The sequence below is a fragment of the Salvia splendens genome, chromosome 14 (genome assembly GCF_004379255.2).
Source record: "Salvia splendens isolate huo1 chromosome 14, SspV2, whole genome shotgun sequence".
In the NCBI taxonomy this organism is placed as follows: domain Eukaryota; kingdom Viridiplantae; phylum Streptophyta; class Magnoliopsida; order Lamiales; family Lamiaceae; genus Salvia; species Salvia splendens.
The window spans coordinates 963,409-975,917 of record NC_056045.1 but is presented as its reverse complement, the minus strand read 5'-3'; the positions used below and the strand labels follow the sequence as shown (position 1 = coordinate 975,917).

Here is a 12,509-nt window from a genome sequence, read left to right as displayed (position 1 = left end):
TTAGATAATTAGATTCATTTTCATAAATGCACATAAAAACATTAGCCAATTCAAGAATCAGGTTGAGAGTATAGCTGATATATTAATCAAACCTTGAAGAAAGGAAAATTTAATACTAAATCAAACTGCTGGATTTTATATTGATGGAATATAAAAAATCGATGATTATTAATTTCGGAAAAATTCATCAGCTATTACTTGCTATATTATTAAAATACTCCTTCTAGTAATTCTTATTTTTATATTTTAGTACTTTTAAATATTTATAAATAACTATAATTTGGCTAAAAAGCTTTTATATAACGATAACATGTGTTTACACACCAAATATAAAATTAAAGAACATTCATATATATCCATGAAATAATAAATATAATTTTGTATGAAAGTTATATTTCGATAATTACAATACCATGATACATTAATGAAGATCAAATGTCTAGAAATATTGCTAACGTTGTTATGATTATGATTTAAATAATCACGTTACAAATTACAATAGCATTTCTCTTTTCACACCGGCCACATATTCAATATATAACTTGTAACGACATTAATAATAACAATATTAATTTTACAACATAAGACCTATTAGCATATTCTTACAAATAAATAAACTCAAAATTTTAAAGACCGCATTCAACAACATTCATAATAACAATATTTAATTATGACATGGTACTTATTATAAATTTTTTTGTAAATAAATAAACCAAAAGATTTAAAACTGAAGCTGCACCAAAATAATAAAATTAATGGTGTAGTTGATATAGATCAAATTCTAACAAAAAATATATTTCTTAAATAATTATAGTGCAATTCACATAACTCAAAATAGCATTAACCAACTGTCTATATATAATTATTCAGCTTGTATTTTCAAATAAGTTGTACAAAAGTAAAAATACTCTAAATTAAGCTTCAATTCCAAATAATAATTATATCATAAATTTTCCGAAGGTCATGATCAACCAACATTTTAGGACCGTGTCGTGAAATTACCAAAACACCCATCCGCTTAATTCTCGATTAGAATTTGAACTTCTGGCTACGGGACTTCGCCCTTTTCATTTCCTATAAATACCCCTCAACGCCATCTCTTTTTCCCATTCTCTCTCAATTTCTCTCTCCCCTGTCGCCGTATATAGATACAACTCTACATACAGAACCTCTAATATCTGTCACACATAAAAATTAGCAATTTACTATATTCAATTTATTATTAGTATTATTATATTCATATATTTCCCCTCTCTAGATTTGGTATCCTTTTGAGGTAAAATCTTCTCACTCCTGACTTTTTCCCTCTCTCAGCTGATAATTTGCATGGAGAATAGGATTTGCTAATTCGTTTACAAGGATGGATCAATTATATTGATTGGGAAATAGATCGCTAATTAATTTGATTTATAATTCGATTGAGATTGGCTAATTCGGCAGTGGAGCTATTTTCGAGAGAGTTTTTCTGTGTGTTTTCTGGTTGAATTAGGGATTTTGTATTATTTACTTGCTGGTAAATTAGCTCTCTGTCTGTTGTTTGTTTGTGATGGTGATTGTATTTGTATTTAATTCGTGTTTTGTTTGTGATTAGTTGGGAGGAGTGTGGATTTGAATGTTGAGTTTGAGTTTATCATAATGGGAGACTGGTAGTGAGTATTCTGTGAATGATGTATCAGTGGGGCCGAAAGTAATCTAGGATTGTACGGATATTTTTTTGTTTATGGAGGTTAAAAATGGCTGTTAAATTGTAGAATGTGGTTTGGTTGGAGGTATTTGGTGTATATCAGGCTTATTAGGGACGGATTGTAAATAAATTATATAGGATCTACATTTTATTGTCAAACTTTGGTTATTAGGGATCCATGTATGTAGTTTTGATTTAAGGTTGTTCGTGTTTTTTTGTTTTTTCGGTTGTTTTTATTTGCTTATATCAGAATGTACCGATCTAGTTGTTTTATTTGATAGTAATTTTTGAAAGTCTTCATGCAGTGCTGATTCAGTGAAAGAATACGACCATTAAATTTTCCTGGGGGAGATGGTCGTGTCTCTAATGTTTCTGACTCTGTGTATTTAACTATTTATACAGATTACCCTTGTTTTTTCTAGTCCAGCTTGTTGTTTGTTCATGTTTTTGTGTTTATGCATAGGCCAGATTTGTTATACTATGCACGTTTACTGTTTGATTCAAACACATTGTTAAGATGAGACGCCTATGGTGGATACTGTATAAACGTATCAGTATCCCTCTCCACTTTCAGTACTAGTGCGCATGCACATATGCTTTAGGTGGCTGTTGCCATTCTTCCTCTTGCCCATATCATATGCAGTGATGTGTTTGTTTTGTGTTTCTAAGCCTTTTTGTATGCCGATTTCCAGCTTACTTTTTATTTTGTAAGTAAAACTAGCACAGTAACTGATGTAACTTTGTCTAGTGGGTTAGATGGCCTTTTTTGTGCATTTCCCAATGATTCTTTTGCCCCTCATTTGTGATAATTAATTTATGTGCATGCATGCACAGGTACTTACTCATTTTCTCTTCCATCTTTGTTGCAGAAGGTGCTTTTTTTGTTTATGTGGCCATTCACAAGGTCCAATATATCTGCCTGTTGCCACTTTGATGAGCTTAGAGTGCATGCTTTTGGATATAATTTATCTGATAAAGTTGCTAGTAAACATATTTGGACATTTTTGTTTGCTTGTATGCAACTTCTGGCAAAATGGGCTCCAAAGGAAAGCTGCTATTTGATCTTAATGAACTACCTGCTGAAAACGAGGATGATAATGATAATAATAATGATAGTGTTATTTGCTTCCAGCCTCAGAGGGCTATCCCTTCCATTACTGCACCAGCCGACTTCTTTGTGGCATCTTCTGGTCCCCAAGGCATAGTAAATAACATTGCTTTCTCCCATGCTTCTTCTGTATCTGGTTTCCAGCCTTTCGTCAGATCTAAAGTTGCTCAGGGACCAGATGTTTCTGATGAAAAAAAGAGTTTCATGGATGTGCTTAGCAATGTTGCCTCTTCATCCAAGTTGAGTAATGGCCAGGCTATGAAGGCCTCACCAATTGTAAAATCAGGTTTAGATGTTCAGGATGCGGAGAAGGAAGAAGGGGAATGGTCTGATGCAGAGGGCTCAGACGGTGCTTACAAACGAAATGTTCTTCGTGAAGAATCAACTGGTGCTACTGATGAACAGGCTTTGGAGAAAAGCACGGTTGAGATGATTGAGAACAATGTCCATGCTCCAGGTGCTGATACTATATCTCCTAATCATGATGTAAAGAATGAAAATGGTGGCCCTTCGGAGAAGAATCCAGAAACAAATGATAACAATGGTGATGCATCCATGGATGGTTCGGAAGAATCTGCTCCAGTACCAAAACAAAGAGAAGGTAAAGGAATTGAAGCTAATCATGCATTGAAGTATGGAAATAGTATTGGAAAGCGTCCTAAGCTGGACCAGCATAAGGAAGCAATGCTAGGGAAGAAGCGCAGCAGGCAGACCATGTTTCTCAAATTAGAAGATGTTAAGCAAGCTGGTGTTTTGAAGTCCTCGACTGCTAGAAGGCAGATTCCTGCACCAAATATAACCCGGACTATGAAAGAAACCCGCCCTACTCTGGGATCTGCTGAACGTGGGGATAAGCAAAGTCAGCCTGTAGTTAGAGATACAAAACAAGCTGATCTGTTGAGCAATGAAGGAAATAATTTTGTTGTGTCAAATGAGTGTAAGTCTGAGAGTAATGGTGACCATAGTTCTGGCTCTACTGGAGCTCCTAGGAAGTTCAATGCTGCGACTGAAGCTTTATCAGAAGGACAAACACCAGTGTTTCGGAAGCTGCCTCCCGACACAAGGCAACATAAGAATTCACAGTTCACTGGTAGGAAACCAGCTATTACCAGCCAGAATTCAGTTGATTCTAAATTAGCTACAAAAAAGCTACCTACCAAGAAGCAAACTTCCATAAGCAACCAGTATCAAGATTCTTCAGTGGAACGCCTTTTGCGTGAGGTGACAAATGAAATTTTTTGGCATCATCCAGGTATCTAAGTACAAACTCGTTGATACACTAGTCTGCTGTTAGTCATCTTTCTTTGGCTGACTTATCCTTTATGTTTAAGTATGCTTTCTTCTATTATGTAAAATTTTTATTTGTGCTAGTTGCTCTGATTGAGTGTATAGTTAGTAGGATAGTTTTGAACTGAAAAGAATGAATCACTTTTGGTGGAGTTCTATTCAGAATATTACTGCTTCTGGACATTCATTTGTACATTATGAGCCACCTTTCAGTATGACTATACATATTGGAGCTGAGCACCATTTTCTTGTTAACATTGTGTGCTTTTCTTTATGCTTATGGTGAAAACTTGGAATTAATAACTATGCTACCTTCGGCATGCATACAACTATGGTAATGCCTTCGGTTAACATTTGCTGATTTATTCAGTAATCCTCTTGATGGGCATTTGTTGATTTGTTTCAGCTTTGACTTTCTTTCCTTATTTTGACATCTTCTAGTGAAGTAGAAGTGTAATTTTGTGGGCAGTTTACTGTAAAATATGACATAGATTATGGATCCTTTAAACTGCGGCAATCTTATTAGCTTTGTGATTATGGTGTAATGTTAAAATCTTTCTTTCTTGTTTTTCATTATTGAATATCTCCTCAAGTTTGGCTTTCTAGAACACAATGTTGATCAACTAGAGTTCATTGAACCTCTTAAAATTTGAAACTGGAACTGAAACTGAAACTGAAACCAAATAACCCCTTCAGCTTTAGCTAGTACTTTTGTGATTTATGAATCTCATAGTATCTTATACATATTTTCTTTGTCACAGAGGAAGAGGAGCTTCAACGTGTTCCGGGTAGCTTTGATTCAGTTGAAGACTATATCAGGGTATTTGAGCCCCTGCTTTTTGAAGAATGCCGGGCACAGCTTTATAGTACCTGGGAGGAGTCATTAGAAACAGTTCCAAATCATGTTAGGGTATGCATAAAAAGCATTGAACGACGGGAAAGGGGTACTGGTCTAACTTTATCTCATACTAAATCTTTGTATATGTCTTACTATTAGTTAGTATTTAAGTTGTGTGAAGAAGTTCTGCATGTGTAGTGTAACCAGTAACATGTTCTCTGCAGCTGTTGAATAATCTTATTTGACATTTCATGTTATAGTTTGAATAACATGATGGAAGCTACTTTAGTTTTTGTATCGTTGTGCTCTGGATTTTGTTATCCGTGCATAACATGATCAGTGTTGTTAGGGTCGCGGGTTGCACCAGGGCGATTGAGTGAAATTTTGGGGCGCGGGGCGATGAGTCGACCGGGTCGTGCGCCCCACCAATCAAACGTGGTAATAGTGCAAAAATTGCATAACACGCTGCACTTTTATTTTTATTGACCTACCATTTCACCCTATTAATATAACTAAGTTGTAGATAGGTTTGTGCTCTTATTATAATATAGGTAATGTATTTATATAACAGCAGCTTATAAAGAAAGAGAGATGCATAATTGCCTATGAAATATTAATTAAACATTTGTTAGAAATGGAGAGCCGAGTAAGACAGAGATGGAGAATGTGTTAAATATTACTCTGTCTATGAGTAATGAGAGAGAAAGAGAGACTGCCTATTAATTACTATAGGAAAACGTGCCAGTAGCCCTGCACCACTAAATCATTTATGTAATCTAGGAGAGTAAAAGTTGTATTCCATTTAGTATAGGAGTATTTAAATATTATAGGGACTGTTCATCTTCTATTTTCTTTCTTCTCCACTTGACTGCGACCCACAGTATCGACTCCGGCTCGACCCAATCGCCCCCGTTGCCCCCGTCGCCCCAGCCTCGACCCCGTTTCTCGATCAACCCACCCAAGTTGGGGCGGTGCTGGCTGCGACCCTGGCGACCCGAGCGACCCGAGCGACCCAAACAACATTTTGACAGCACTGAACATGATGGAAGCTACTTTAGTTATTGTGTCTTTTCTTCTTCCTCAACGTCATTAGTTATGGTCCCCTGTTTGAATAATGTATTTGGTTTCTCTTGCTGTCTCTTTCCACTCTACATTGAAGCAAAAGAAGCAATTATTTTTCATATTTTCTTACTTGTTTTAAATTCCCTGTTTGTCACTGAACCCCTCCTGGCAGATCTTTAATGCTAGCTCTTGGAGATTTTTCTTCCCTCTCGCGGCTCAAGTGTGTTATTTTTCTGTTTTGAAATTTACAGGATGGTTTGATGTGATTCTTACTCCACCACATGAATACAAATGGACATTCAAAGAAGGAGAAGTTGCTGTTCTTTCATCCCCCAGGCCCGGAGCAGGTAAATATCTGCTGTTAATCCTCTTGTTTTATTCTTTCCTTTGTTTTCGATAAGCATTAGTTTGATGCGATTTTTAAACTGAGCTATATTTCTAACATGCTATCTCTGGATGATCCAGTTCATATTAGGAGGAATAATAGTTCCATGGCTCTAGAAGATGAGGAGAAGCCTGAAATTAGTGGCCGTGTAGCTGGGACAGTCAGGAGATATATACCTATTGATACCAGAGAGTACACTGGGGCAATCCTCCACTTCTATGTCGAAGATTTATATGATTCTAACAGGTGTGCCATCCCTGTCACTTGTTCCATTTGTCTTTTTTTCTGCGGTACTCTGTATGGTGTAGAATTGGTTGGGCTAGGTTAGAGCAATTTGTGTATCTAAGCTGTCTAATTTCTGGCTCAGGAACTTACGATATATTTATTGTTTGTATTTTAGCAAGATCGATGATGATCATATTCTGCGGAAGCTCCATCCTGGGGCTGTATGGTACCTGACTCAGCTTGGTTCTCTTGCAACCACACAGCGGGAATACGTTGCTCTGCATGCATTTCGTCGTCTTAATATGCAGGTTTGGTTCGAACTTCGAACTAGTTTGTTCGGAGAATGGCATGTATGATTTAAATTGTTTAGCATGATGATTGCTGATACCTCATGCAGATGCAAAATGCTATTCTCCAGCCCAGTCCAGACCAGTTCCCAAAATATGAAGAACAGCCACCTGCTATGCCTGATTGCTTTACTCCGAACTTTGTTGAACACCTTCGCAGAACCTTTAATGGACCCCAGTTAGGTGCGATTCAGTGGGCTGCAACACATACAGCTGCTGGTACATCAAATGGCGTGACAAAGAAATCAGAGCCATGGCCCTTTACTTTGGTTCAGGGTCCTCCCGGCACCGGTAAAACGCATACTGTTTGGGGAATGCTTAATGTGATCCACCTCGTCCAGTACCAGCACTACTATACAGCATTGCTAAAGAAACTGGCACCTGAAAGCTATAAGCAGGTTAATGAGACCAACTCTGACAGTGTGGCCTCTGGTTCTATTGATGAAGTCCTGCAGAGTATGGATCAGAATCTATTCCGGACTCTTCCAAAACTTTGCCCAAAGCCCAGAATGCTCGTGTGTGCTCCTTCAAATGCGGCAACTGATGAGTTGCTTTCACGTGTGCTTGACCGTGGATTTATTGATGGAGAAATGAAGGTTTATCGACCTGATGTTGCTCGAGTCGGTGTGGATTCTCAGACTAAAGCTGCTCAGGCAGTTTCTGCGGAACGAAGGACCGAGCAACTTTTATCCAAAAATCGTGATGAGGTCCATGGATGGATGCACAGTTTGAGGATTCGTGAAAATCAGTTATCTCAGCAAATTGCTTGCCTTCAAAGAGAACTTAATGTTGCTGCAGTCACTGGACGTGCACAGGGATCTGTTGGTGTTGATCCTGATGTTCTTCTCGCAAGAGATCAAAACCGAGATGCATTACTCCAAAACCTTGCGGCTGCTGTAGAAAATAGAGATAAAACTCTGGTTGAGATGTCCCGACTTCTCATTGTGGAAGGTAGATTTCGAGCTGGTAGTAACTTTAATTTGGAGGAAGCACGAGCTAATCTGGAGGCCAGTTTTGCCAATGAAGCTGAAATTGTTTTCACCACTGTCTCGAGTAGTGGACGCAAGTTGTTCTCTCGTCTAACTCATGGCTTCGACATGGTTGTCATTGATGAAGCAGCACAGGCTAGTGAAGTGGCAATTCTACCTCCACTTTCTCTTGGTGCAGCTCGTTGTGTTCTTGTAGGGGATCCCCAGCAGCTACCGGCCACTGTTATTAGTAAGGCAGCCGGAACCCTGCTGTATAGTAGAAGCTTGTTTGAGAGGTTTCAGCAAGCAGGCTGCCCAACAATCCTCTTATCTGTGCAATATAGAATGCATCCTCACATTAGGGATTTTCCTTCGAGACACTTTTACCAAGGTCGACCTACGGACAGTGAGAGTGTCATTAATTTGCCGGATGAAAAATATTACAAAGATCCTCTACTGAGGCCTTATATCTTTTTTGATATCAGTCATGGGCGTGAGTCTCATCGGGGGAGTTCTGTGTCTTATCAAAATACCCAAGAAGCACAGTTTTGCATTCGTTTATATGAGCACCTTCAGAAGTCTGTAAAATCATTGGGTATTGGGAAAGTGTCTGTTGGCATCATTACACCATATAAGCTGCAGTTGAAATGTCTCCAAAGGGAGTTCAAGGATGTTCTGAATTCAGATGAAGGAAAAGACATCTATATTAATACAGTGGATGCGTTCCAAGGCCAAGAACGTGATGTCATAATTATGTCTTGTGTGCGCGCATCGAGTCATGGAGTTGGGTTCGTTGCGGACATACGTAGGATGAATGTTGCTCTTACTCGAGCGAGAAGAGCTCTCTGGGTAAAATTCCTCTTCCTTCTTCATTTCATTTTCATTTTCATTTTCATTTTTTTCTATTCTCCTCCATTCCTTTTCGTGAAATGTTTAAAAGTAATTATATACCATCTCATGGTAGCCGCGGGCTATGAAGACAAGTATGTGAGTTTTAACGTTGTTTCCCTACTCACAGGTAATGGGAAATGCAAATGCGCTGGTGCAGTCTGATGATTGGGCTGCGCTAATTGATGATTCGAAAGCACGAAGCTGTTACTTAGACATGGATTCTCTGCCTAAAGAGTTTATCCCCGAGACTCCTACGTATGGCGGTTTTCCCTCCAAGCTTGCTGGTGGAAGGGGCTTGAGATCTGGGCCAAGATATAGACCATATGATTCGCAAGTATAGTCCGGATGTGGCACACCGTTGGAAGAAGATGGAAAAATCCAACATCTTTAAAATTCCAAGGAATGGAGCTTAAGGCCAGGTGCAGATTCGATGGATGACTTTTGATCAATCTATCTACAAATATCGAGATGCCTGGCAACACGGCATAAAGCAGAGTACTGCTGGTAATCTTCGTAAACGAGATGTGAATATGGTTGTGGTCTCGAAAGTACTATTCAAAAACCATTGGTAAAACCGGTTAGTGCCCAGGAGAGGAAGGGGTTCGAGTGAACGAACCCAACTTGGGGCAATGTCAGGAAGATGGGCTTCATCGTCAAAAACATATCTATGAAAAAACGAGGCTACTTGGTGTGCGACCTTTGCGTTTTGGCAAGATAACATTGAGCTGGCAGTTCGCTTGGTCACCTCAATACGTTCGCTTGGATTATCTAATTCGTTCGCAGCTCAACGCGTATCTAGCAACGTATGACCATGGTTAAACAGAGCTGTCGGGGACCAGCTCTTCTTTGATGCAAGCTTCAAAAACTCTAGACGGGGAAATGGAATTAATTTCCGGGAGGGCTGGTGGCCGATGGTCGGAATCGTACTGCATATCCCTAATGATCGCCGGAGATGTGAATCGGCTTAGTTTGTCCACACCGAAAAAGGTGTTGTATATAATGTAGTTGCGCTAGGAAAATTCTTTTAAAGATGAAAAAGGGTTGATAGTAGTATATCATAAAAAAAATTGAATTAATCCAAATGATTGATTTCTTTTAGTTACACATTCTCTGTTTCCAGTTTCCCTATGAAATTCATTCATTCTTTTCGCTTGCATGTAGTACTTCGAGGTAATGGGAGTTGATATTCAAATATTTTGTAGTACCATTGGTTGATAGAAATGAAAGGGAGGAATATTCAGAAAATAGATTTTGTGCTTCAAAAGAGAACAAATGTGTATGAAAATTGAAAAGAACAAATGTAGCACAAAGAAAAAAGGATGATGGAAAAAGAAAAGAAAGAGTTGTGCAAAGTAAAAATTGAATGATTGATGGAATGGAGGAAGAAAATTAGACAAATAAAGTGTGTGTGTTTGTTGTTGAGTCCATGTATTTTGGTATTAGTCGAGCCACCACATATTCTCTCTATAGTACTCGAGGAAATCACAATATCTTTCAAAAATAGAAGCGGTGTTGCATTGAACGGAGGGAGTGTGTCGAAAATCATGGCGTGCACGAGCTAATGCCTCTTGATCACAAGTCACAACAGTAAGTTTTTGAAAAGCAGCAGCGTTGTTGATGACGTACATAGCCAATTCCCATTGCCACGAATAACCCAAATATCCGGTGATCTCCAAATACTTTACTGCCAACTCACACTTTCTTCCATAATACTATATTGTTTCTACTGGATTTATAATGTCCATAACTTTTTCCCTCCGCATATTCGAAGTAAACTGCTTCAAACAATGTAATGACTACTCGCAAATTAAAAATGACAACTAGTTAGTTTGAGTTAATAATGCATACCTTTATCACGAGTTTTTCTAGTGACAAACATGCTTCAATAAAAGAACGCACGTATCGTGAAAATAAACTGCCATTAACAGTCCACATCGAATCAAGCACCAACTCTAGATGTTTTATATTTACAAGATCAACCCACAACAATTCACCATCATCTCTGTAGTACTGAAAATCAAAATCACATGCATTAATATTTGATACTCCCTCCCATCCCACAATAATTGTCACTCTTTTCCATTTCGCTCTATCTCACAATAATTGTCATACATTTTTTTTTTACCATAAATGGCAAGTAGTTCCCACATTCTACTAACTCACTTCACTCCTATTTTATTAAAAAATGGTCCCACATTCCACTAACTTTTCCCACCAAATTTTCTTTACATTTCTTAAAACCCGTGTCACCACTGAGAGTGACAATTATTGTGAGTAGTATATAAAAAGAAAAACGAAATTGAAGATGAATTATTACCCGAGAAACAATCGTAGTTGAGAGGCGCAGTAGTTGGAGTTGGTCGCGTATGCAAGATGGAATTCCGACAAGGATGTCAACAAGCAAGAGAGAAGCTACGTATTCTTGTCTCTGGAAATTCTCTCATGCACTTCAATATGTGTGAGATGTGAGCTCTAATTAAGCTTTGACGCTCACACAAACTAAGTTCATAGCCTCTGAGTTTCACAGTGTTTCTCTCTCCATTCTATTTCTAATGTGTTTTTTATTTTGGATATTATTGTATTGTTTTTCAATTATACTCTCTTCTCTTTTAACCTGTACATTAAAACGAAATTAAATATTTAACTATAATATTATGTTATACTACTACATTTACTTAGTATTGTTAATTCTTTTTAAAATTAAAAGTCTGAAAAAATAAGAAAAGAAATAATAAGTATAAAGCATACTACATTTTATAGAAGGCTAAGGGGAATATTATTAATTTTATAAAATTATTTTGAGTATATTTTGATTTAATTTTTTTATTTGTATTTAGAATTGATAATTATTTATTTAAATTATGCAACTTGTAAATTAAAATACATTCATATCATTTGGTTTGTTATTTTTTATTTATAGGGGTAATGTATTGCGTCTCTTTTTACTGTATTATTAATATTACTAGTATCACACCTGTGCGTTGCACGATCCATTCTATTTTCCTCAACTTATTTTACACAGTGAAATAATTTTATGAAATGATAAACAACATCATCTTACGAAATCTAAATGCATAAAAGTATTGTAATAAAAATTCATTATATAAATATATAAAACCAAATAAAAATATTTTGCTAAGTAAATTCATTAAAAATTTTCTCAATAGATAATATGACCAACTAATTAGAATTCATAAAAAAATTTATTACTACTATTTAAGGATTAATCAGTCTCCATCTTCTCTTCTATTCAGTATGCCTCCATTCTTACTCCTAATCTATCCCAACTTTTTTTTATCCGCTTGTCTCTATGTCCAATAGCTTCACCTTTTTCAGTCATAATCCCAACACCGTCATCGCCTCTTGCCAGTGTCATCTTCTCCTGTCAGATTACCTCCATCTATATAAGAACTTTAAATAAAAAAGAACAATAGTATAAATAAATATATTTAAATTTGATACTAAATTAGAAAATTGTTTGATGGGAACATGAACTTATGCAACAATAGCAATGTATAAAGATATATTAAAAGCAAAAACAATATCAGTGAAAATGTAGAAGAATACCTAAAGCCAAGCAAAACTTTTGCACAAAATAAAGCAGCGAGTGGATGAACTATATCATATATTTATAGTCCAAACAAATGAATTGGGGGCTATTCTAAGACCTTTCAATTTCCTCCATTTATGATAAGAAATTTAATTTTTTAATGA

At 37.0% G+C, this 12,509-nt stretch overlaps 1 protein-coding gene across 2 annotated transcripts; it reads left to right on the top strand.

Moving 5' to 3' along the window:
- The first annotated feature begins 1,114 nt into the window (after window positions 1–1,114).
- LOC121763466 (helicase sen1-like) lies at window positions 1,115–9,897 on the top strand. Of its 2 annotated transcripts, none has more exons than XM_042159487.1 (8): window positions 1,115–1,276; window positions 2,554–4,044; window positions 4,841–5,023; window positions 6,231–6,326; window positions 6,445–6,610; window positions 6,765–6,897; window positions 6,987–8,753; window positions 8,923–9,897. In XM_042159487.1, exons 2-8 carry the CDS (start codon window positions 2,718–2,720, stop codon window positions 9,133–9,135), a joined length of 3,885 nt encoding a protein of 1,294 aa, XP_042015421.1. In that variant the 5' UTR covers window positions 1,115–1,276; window positions 2,554–2,717; the 3' UTR covers window positions 9,136–9,897. The 2 variants fall into 2 exon arrangements, with proteins under 2 accessions (XP_042015421.1, XP_042015422.1); XM_042159488.1 differs by lacking the exon at window positions 1,115–1,276 and adding an exon at window positions 1,288–1,513.
- Window positions 9,898–12,509: the final 2,612 nt, after the last annotated feature.